Source organism: Charadrius vociferus, unplaced genomic scaffold (assembly GCF_000708025.1).
Source record: "Charadrius vociferus isolate BGI_N301 unplaced genomic scaffold, ASM70802v2 scaffold604, whole genome shotgun sequence".
Classification (NCBI taxonomy): Eukaryota; Metazoa; Chordata; class Aves; order Charadriiformes; family Charadriidae; genus Charadrius; species Charadrius vociferus.
The window spans coordinates 712,286-721,781 of NW_009648244.1; the positions used below are offsets into that span (position 1 = coordinate 712,286).

General features: G+C 36.9%; 1 protein-coding gene across 1 annotated transcript in view; it reads right to left on the minus strand.

Annotated features, from left to right (window-relative positions):
- Positions 1 to 1,142: 1,142 nt before the first annotated feature.
- Positions 1,143 to 9,496, minus strand: part of PIBF1 (progesterone immunomodulatory binding factor 1) — an 80,838-nt gene continuing 72,484 nt past the window's right edge. Inside the window, exons 10-11 of the mRNA XM_009884211.1 lie at positions 6,279 to 6,429; positions 1,143 to 1,237 (exon numbers count right to left, since the gene is read on the minus strand). Coding sequence (XP_009882513.1) covers positions 1,143 to 1,237; positions 6,279 to 6,429 — 246 coding nt within the window. The remainder of the gene's footprint in view (positions 1,238 to 6,278; positions 6,430 to 9,496) is intronic.

The window sequence follows — 9,496 nt, forward strand, 5'->3', positions numbered from 1 at the left end:
TGGTACGTTTGCCCTGTCTTTATACTCTCTTTTGTGTGTCCACCAATGATGGTGGAGTTTCTCATTTCGGTAGAAGAGAGCACGGTCAAAGTCTACCACTAACACAAACTACGCAGTTCACTTTCTTGCATTTGAGCAAATTGTAGGCACACTCAAACTGCAAGGAATGAGTCTAACCTTGGGAGAACCACCTTCTCAATTGTGGTGTCTCCTCTGCCAGGCCGAAGACAGGATTCTGGACAAAAAAAATAAAATCACATTACTCTGACCTGATATTGTGAAGGATGTGGAATCTCTATCCATAGAGAAAATCAAAAGTTAGCTGGACAAGCTCTTGAGCAACTAGATTTGCTCTGAGCAGGGTATTGGACCCTGCTGACCTCCAGATGTTCCTTCCAACCTAAATCATTCCACTATTCCATGATTCCAATCTTAGGTTATGTTTTCTTTTTATACTATCTATACATATTTTGAAGAACAGCAAAATACATTTTGCTGCGGTCACAGTTTAATAATACTATAAATAAATTTACATGACCAATACTTCACAGTGAGTTGTAGCCTTTATGCTCACAAGGAGCCATTCAAATATCACGATTAATTCTTAAAGACAATGCATAATATAAATTTATTGTTTTAAAATTACTACAATCAAGAGGTATGTTATTCAACCAACACATCATTTTTATCTATTGATCAAATGGTATCAGAGCAAACTGAAGAAATAACTGGAATCAGACACTGTATTTGTAAAGATGAAATAGAGATGCTCTGAAACCTTGGCTGCCTTAATTTCCTGGCAGATGTGTTTTTGTCACATTTACACACAATCATTTTTAGGGTATTAAAAACTTATTTCCTATTATATAAATGTAAACAATGTAACTAGTCTGTTTTTACAGCTGTTTAGTTTTATACAGTTAAAATTAATCTTTCTGAAAGACAAGGAAAAAAGATCTTAAAATGACCTCATTTATATTCATCAATCACATTAACAGGTCCTAGTCTTCATTCAATTCCTGTATACCTAAGTCTTTAAAAAAAAACTCTTTATGTTAATCAAACTGGCTAGCTAAGACAAAACATAATGCACATATCTTCGTCTACTTTGTCTTGAACAAGTAAATTAAGGAGGCACTTTTTTACCTTTGCTTTAGTCGTCTTTTGGCTGTTGTAGGAACATTAGCACCATACCCGTATGAGAAGAGAACCCTTTCAGCTTCAACTTCATTTTCCACTGCAAAAAATTCCAGAAAGGTACTGTTGAAGAATGTAATTACAGTGCAAGAACTTACAAACTTCTAAACAATTCTATTTATAATTATACACACACGCAAACATTTTTCTAGAAGCTAGATTTTCAGTTACTGTTCTGGATTTCAGGGGAACAATTTTGTTCACAATTAGCATTAATGTAGTGCCATACATTAATTTCTTACAATACTGCCCAACTTTTCTGTCTTTGTTTTGTAATTAACATAAGATTTATGCAATATGAAAGTAAAGGAAGAGAGTTCAGTGTCCTTGAATATTCATATTATTGGTATAGTCACAAAATACACATTGATAGTGTAAGTTTAATTCTGCAGTACATGGTTAGGTTGCTTAGGTTTTTCTTTCTACAGAATTCATTTTCTGTGCATACATGAGGAAGTAGAGGAAGATAAAATTAGGGAGTGCTTAAGCTGATTGCACAAAAACAAGTCCATGGGACCAGAAGGGACAAATCCAGGATTGCTGAGGCAGCTGATGTCACTGTGAGGCTGCTCACGATCATTTTCGAAAGACTCTGCTGATAAGAAATGTCTGATAACCTGAGGAAAACAAATGCCATGCCCATCTTCAGAAAAGGGCAAGAAGGAGATTCTGGGAAATGACAAACCAGTCAACCTCACATTAGTCTCTGGGAAAGTTACAAACCAAATCATCCTCAAAGTTACTTTGAAGCATGGACAAAAAGGTAGTTGGGAAGAGCTAGCAAAAACAAATCATGTTTGACTAACTTGATAGCATTCTGAAGTGACTAGTAATGTTGGTAAGAGGGAGCAGTAGAAGCTGTACACCTTGACTAGTGTCAAGACAAAGCCTTTAACATGGTCTCTTACAGTATCCTCAAAGCCAAACTTGCAAGATAGGGACTGCATAAATGAACAGTGGGTGTGTGGAAAATTGAATGGACCTCTGGGCTCAATTAGTGGTAATTAGTCATACAAAGTATGACTGACAGTTATTTACTATTGGCATCTCTTAGGAGTTAATGCCGTTCAACATCTTTACTAACAATGCAGACGAGATATTATGCACCTCCAGCAAATTTAAGGAAGATACCAGATTGAGGTGGGAGGACAGCATGGTAAACTGGGTGCAGGGCTGCTATTCAGAGGGACCTCAATAGGCTGGAAAAATGGGGTGACAAGAAGCTCAAAGTTAATTGAAGCAAATGCAGAGTCCTACATCTGGGATAGAATAACCCCATGCACTAGTACAGGTTGGGGGACAAAGGGCTAAAACCAGCCTTGCAGAAAAAGATGTGAGGGTCCTGGTGGACAAGCTGAGCATGAAACAACTTGTAGAAAAGAAGGCCAACTGCATCCTGGGCTGTAATAGCAAAAGTGCAGCCAGCTGGTCAAGCGAAGTGATCCTTCTCATCTATTCAGTACTTGTCAGACCATGCATGGAGTACTATATTCAGTTTTGGGCTACCCAGTGCAAGAAATACATGGATATATTGGAGGGAGTCCAGCAAATAATCACCAAGACAATGAGGGGACTAGAGCACAGGATATACAAGGAGAGGCTGAGAGAGAGCTTATTGCTGCCTCCAACTACCAATGAGAACAAGAGACAGGCTCTTCTCAGAAGTGTGCACTGATTAGGATAAGAGTCAATGAACTTAAAATGGAACACAGAAGTTTTTGACTGGATAATAGGAGAAATGTTTTTATCATGAGGGTGGTCAGATATTGGAACAGGTTGCTTGGAAAGATGGTGGAATCTCCATCTTTGGAGACACGTAAAACTTGACTAGATAGGTTTCCTAAGCAACCTGCTGGACCTGCTTTGAGCAGAGGGTTCGACTAGATGACCTCCAGGGGCCTCTTCCAACATCAATGATTCTGTGATTTGCTGCCTCTCTTCTGAATTTGCCATATAGACAGTAAACCAATTATGATATTTTACACCTATCAATACTTTGCAAAAAATAATTACTTTAGCTAAATATCTGTCCATCTTCAACTTAAAAAATGAAACAACTTCAAATTCTAATTATAAACCCAACACAACACATACAACTATTTGAACATTAAATTCATTATACTAGTGCACAAGTAGCCTATGAAATATAACTTCACTGATCTGTTGTTCAACCTAGATTGAAAGTTTTCAACCTGTTATCACTTAGTATTCATAATATAGTCCAGGGCTTAAACTTAACTGGCTCGGTAATACACCTGGAAATAGCTGTGCATATTGTCATCAGTGGTACTATCAGCAAGTTGCAAACTGTGACAGTGACCCATTATTCCCTAAATCTTCCCCATCACCACATATAAAACTTGCACCTTGCTGCAATACCAATCCTTCCCCTACAATGAGACTCCAAATATTTTGCCACCTCTTCAGACCCATGTTCCTGTTCCCACATCCTGAAGTAGGTTTGTAGTTTGGAGGCAGCAAATTGCTGCTGAGCACAGCTTCCAATACAAATTTATGACTTTGCTTATGAGACAATATGCTATAGTATAATTAAATATTCTAAGTTGAACATCTATATACACTTCTAAATATTTATTGGTAATTATCTCATCTGAAAAAAAGCAAATCGAACCTATCAATAAATTCTAAGCAAATTAAGACTATATAATGTAAATATATAATGACAGAAGTTAAATACTTATGTTCATAAAAAGTAAAAATATTCAGAATAATCTTTGCCTCCGTAGACGATTGATTTCTGAAAAAATATTTCTAAGGATTTAAAACACATTAGAATTGCTTTGAAAAGAAATCCCAATAGCAGCAAGATTAAAATGTGTACAAATTTTAATATTTCAGCTTCTGTAATTCAGGTTTCCTCTCTCCTGTAAGATATAATGGGTCAGAGGAAAAAAAAAGAAGTGTGTGTGTGGTAGGCAGGGGCAGAGCGAGGGGGACAGAGAGGAGGGGTAAAGGGGGACAAAGAGAAAAGGGGAATGGCAGGGGTGTGAGAGGGGGAGAGAGCACAAGTGAACAGCAGCCTAGGCACCACACAACAGCTTTGATGAATTGAGTAGTTGGGAAAAAGAAAAGCAAATTTAGGAAATGATGTAACAGTCCTACCTGACTCATCTTTGCTAATGTTCAAGTACCTCAAAATCAGAAATACGTTACCCTCTCAACAACTTGCATAAAGCTATGGCTTCTTTCATCACTTGTCTAATACCTTTTTAATGCTATTTTAAACAAGGATTCTAAGAACACTTTTAGAAAGAGAAAAGCCTCTAAGTAGAGCCCTTGTGAAAAGTCACATATCTTGTTACACAAAAAACAATACATAAATTCCAGTAAGTATGACAGAAGAAGTTTACTTATGTGGCTGTACAAAGGCACCAGAACTTCAGATTTTCAAGGCTGTCTTTGTTATGGGGAATTCTCCAGTGCCTTAAATACCTCTGGTTCAGAAAAACATAAAAAATAATTTAACCTGCCTTTGTCATAACCCTTCTTTTTGGTTACAAATTCAGTGTTGTACGTCTCAGAAAAATCCCAGTAACTTTCTGCCTTATAAATTCATATCTGTCAGTAGCATCCATGTAAATGTCAGATCATGAAGACAAACACAAAAAAAAATTGGAAATGTTATAGATATCAAGCTAAAGTAATGTTTTGGATCAGTGTGTGCTTCTCCAGGCTCTTCACCTGACTTTGTGGTGTAAAATGTACATTTTACAAGTTAGGGGACACTTATTAACAGCAGGTTTTTTTACTTCACTTAGCAAAAAAAGCGCTATTTTGAGGATACAGATAAGTTCAACCTTTTACTTAAAAAGATACTAACCAATGGAAGCAAGAAAATCAAACTACTGGTCTACAACAAAAATACCCCAAAGTAAAGATTTTACCCTGAAAAGGAAGAACAGACAAATGCCACGAAAGTTTACTGTTGTTATTCATGTGGAAACCACTCAGATGCTGTAAGGAGTGGCTACATAAATTCTTGATAGTTTCCTGAACAGGCTGTTTCATGTTATTTCAATATTAATAAAATAAGGCATAATGATGAGGGAATAACAGTCACAATTCAGTGATTTCTTCCACATGCCCATTCTCCAAAGGAAAAAATAAAAAGCTTATATGATTATATGACAAAAGCCACCTCACATGTGCAAATACAGAGTTTATTAAAAAGTCTGGAGAACCCAAGCCCCACCAGCACCACCAAAAACTGTCAAAAAGCAGAGTCTTCATAACTCAAGGAGAAGAAAAAATATTACGTGGTACTGAAATGTAAAGAAGTGACCACAGGACTGAAGAGTAAAATCTTATTTTCACCGATGTTCAAGGAAAATTCTAATTGTCTTCCACACAATGCTTCAGCCTAAATTTTATTCTCTGAAATACAGACCGTCTTAGTTTCAAATTAGAAATTACTTGCTTTGTGGATTCATTTAGACAGCAAATCAAATCAATAGATATTTCACACACATTTTGGTGTGTTTGAGAACAGATTATTTTTGCCAACCAGAGACAAAATTTTCAAGAGTAATTAGGCTTGAATTTAACCCAGGTTTTAGTACTTGGAATAGACAGATCTGCCACAAGCAACTACTTAATTAATCACTACTAATTCAACACAAGGAAGAGCTTCCCCCCCCATTCATTTAAAAATTCACACTAATCACTGAACTGTGGTATGAAACCTATAATTGTCTGTCAACAAAAAGGGTTTCCTGGTATTCAAAATATACTTAAATAATAGGGGAAGCCTAAACCCCCCATATCTTATTATAAAGGACGATTAGAATAAAGAAAAGAGAAATGAGGGATAAAGAAACACTGAGATGATTTTTAATATCCATATGTCTAAGTTCACGTTTATTTGATACATATTTACAAAAAACATTTAGAAACCCATCATTAAGATTTTCTATCAAAATAATTACTGCATCTTAATTGTAAGGCATAAGGAGAGAGAATGACAGGCACTGTAACGCTTTCCAAGTGCCATGAGAAACAAGACATCTTGTCAGAATGCCAGAAACACCTACAGATACAATATAACTTGTGACAGAACTTACTTTCTGCTGTCTGCAATATTATCTCATCAAGCTCTTTTTCAAGTTTTTCGTAAGTATCTAGCCTTGCTTGAAACTCAGAATTCTGTGCTTGAAGTTCAATAATGCGTGTTTCACTAGAAGACTGAAGACTATAAAATTCTTTAGTAAGCACCTGTGAGAATGAATGATGGAAAGAGCAAGCATTCAGCATTACAGATATTTATGAAAGAGGCAAAACATAATACACGTAAAATGCTTAACAATATGATACTAAATATTTGATATAACTTTTGCACAGGAAAGATTAAAATACTTTGAAAAGCAGGGTTTTTTTCACCTATATTGTCTTGCACAGATCACACTCTCGGGTCATATCACTTATGCCTATCTCCTAAGTTCTTAGTAATTCTAAGAATCTGCCTCTGAAAAAGCTACAAGAATTTTAAGGTAGAGTTAGAAAAAGCAAGGCACCAGCTAAAAAAAATAATCCACAGCAGTCAAAACAGTGCAAATGCATTTATTTTTGTTGCTTTAACTGGATTCAGATTTCAGTTATCAATTTAAAAACAGAAGGTTCCTTTATGGAATGGTAAATGAATGAATATCAAAATTTGGTTTTTAAGATATAACAGATTCTTATTATTTACTAATTAGTAAAAGGTAATATGCCATTAACATTCAGAAGTAACGTAAATACGTGATCCACTAAGCTTAAACAAAAAAGCACATATTCAAAAGTAAAAGTTACAGAGGTCTGTATAAGAACTAAAGCTTAATATAGTGCTTGAAAATAGAAAACAACATTGACAACGTAAATATTATAAAACCAACTGGAGTAAAAAATCCTTGGTAAGTACTGTAGTAATCAACATGCTTCATAGAAAGAAACCCCATCAAAACAGATAAAGTAATGACCAAGTAGTACTGTAGCTAAGTTTAGTACTAACTTCCCAAATAAAAATCCCAAATGTTCAAGATGGCAATTGAATATAGATCTTGAGATACAGAAATATAGGCATACTGTATGCAGCTGTAATACCAGATTCCCTGCCAAAAACTCTAAAGAATGCACAACAGTTAGAGAAACAAGCCACTCAAATATAAAGCCACTAGTGTCAAAGAAGAATATATATATAAGTTAAAATCTTGCAACATATAAATTATGTTTCCTAGTTTTAGCATGCATAAGAAGAGGAACTACTCTATGCTGGAATTCAGATAAAAACAAGAGTTGGTTCACAAAGCAGCTGTAGCTGAGCCACAAGATACTAGTGACTACAGTATTAACATCAATATCCTATAAGATGGGCAAGAAAAAACCCTGAGTACATTGATACTATATATAAGAAAGGTAATTAAACATTAAGAATTCAGTCAAAAGGAACAAAAGTAAAAGCTTCAGACATCCAATATTTAAATTCTGCAAGAACATTTCTTAATGAAAGAGCACTGTTTTCAAAGCGTCTCTCTAAAGAGAAAAGGAAGTGCCAAAAGTGTTAGTCAAATTGAATGCCAAAAATTCAAGATGTTATTCAGATCAAATAAGTATCCACAAAAAAAAAAAGAAATACAATTCAAATTTAACTATCTTCTCAAAGTTTAGACATGTCTGTGCAATTAAAAATCTGTTTAGCAACCTCAAAGTCTAGTAAAACTGGCACTCCCAGTGCTCATGACCACAACTAACCTCATCAGCCAGGATCTGAATGTCCCAATACAGACAAAACAAGAAAATACACTTTATCTAAAACTCTCTAATTCTATTTCCACTCCATAGTTCCTTTTCATAACCACTCCAGGCAGGGTCAGCACTAAAAATGTGGGGCCTTGAAGAACAGCATCCTTCCCCAAAAAATGAAGGCTGCCCTAGCTGGCACTTGGATTTTTATTGTGTCCTGTCCAGTTTGTACCCTGATAGGTTATTTTTAGACATATGTTTAATTTAAATCTCACAAATTGGACTCAGTGATATGATTTTGGGACTAACTTGGCACAGATGAAGAAATTTTGTTTTAAAGTAAGTTTGCTCTGCTGAATGCTGGACACCTTCCCAGTACTAAAATAGGTGAATATTTTGAAAAGTGATTCACATATGTGCTTTCAAAAGTGTAAGATAATAAATTCTAAGCTTGTAGATGTAAAAAGGTCTAAGTCATTCTATGTAAATATGTGCACGGGGTGCAGTGCCCAGGCGCTGGCAGCGAGAGCTGCAGGGATAACCTCTGTGAGGAGAGGCCAGGGCTGCCCTGTGCCAGACACGGCCGTTCCAGCCGGCTCCAATCCACTGCAGGACACGGCTGAGTCCCACAGCCAAGGTGGTGGCATCTCGAGGAAAACATATTTAAGAAAGGACAAAAATGGTGCATGGAAGTGAGGAGTGAGGGGAGAAAACAGTGTGAGAATCAGCCTTGGTGCAGAAACCAAGGTGAGAGAATGAGCGAAGGAGATGCTCCAGGTGCTGGAGCAGATTCCCTTGCAGCCCATGGAGAAGACCACGGTGAAGCAGGTTGTCTTCCTGCAGACCATGAAGACCATGCCAGAGCAGATATCCACATTGCAGCCCATAGAGAACCCCATGCTGGAGCAGACAGACATGCCCTGAAGGAACTGCAACCTGTGGGGAGCCCAAATAGGGGCATATTTTCTCCTGAAGCTCACGGAGGATCCACACGTGAGCAGGGTTAAAGTGTGAGAAGGAAAGCGCCGCTGAGATGAGCTGTTATGGACTGACCCCAATCCCCATCTCCCCCTGCACTGCTTGGGGAGGGGGAGGTATAGGAAATGAAGGATGGAAGTTAAACCCAGAAGAAAAAGGGGTGGGGAAAGACGTTTCAGTTTTTGTCTTTGTTTCTCACCATCCATATCTATTTCAGTTGGTGACAGGTAAAATTAATTTTCCCCAGGTCAAGTCTGTTTTGGCCATGATGGTAATTGGTAAGTGATCTCCCTATCTTTATATCCACCCATGAGCTTTTTCAGCTTATTTACACCCCTGTCCTCTTGGGGATGCAGAGTGAGTGCTCGGCTGGGTGGGTGTTGGGCAGCTGGCCAAAGTCACCCCACCATGACAGGATTAGCAATGTTAGGTCTTCTCAATACTGTACACACCATGCTCTCCTTGACTTCTTCAGCCATAAAAATTTGTTCCAGAATTGTGTATTAATAAAAAGTATTTTTATGATGTAACAATGCTATCACAAATCCTAGTTTTTAATGATACTGAATTAACCATAAATGTT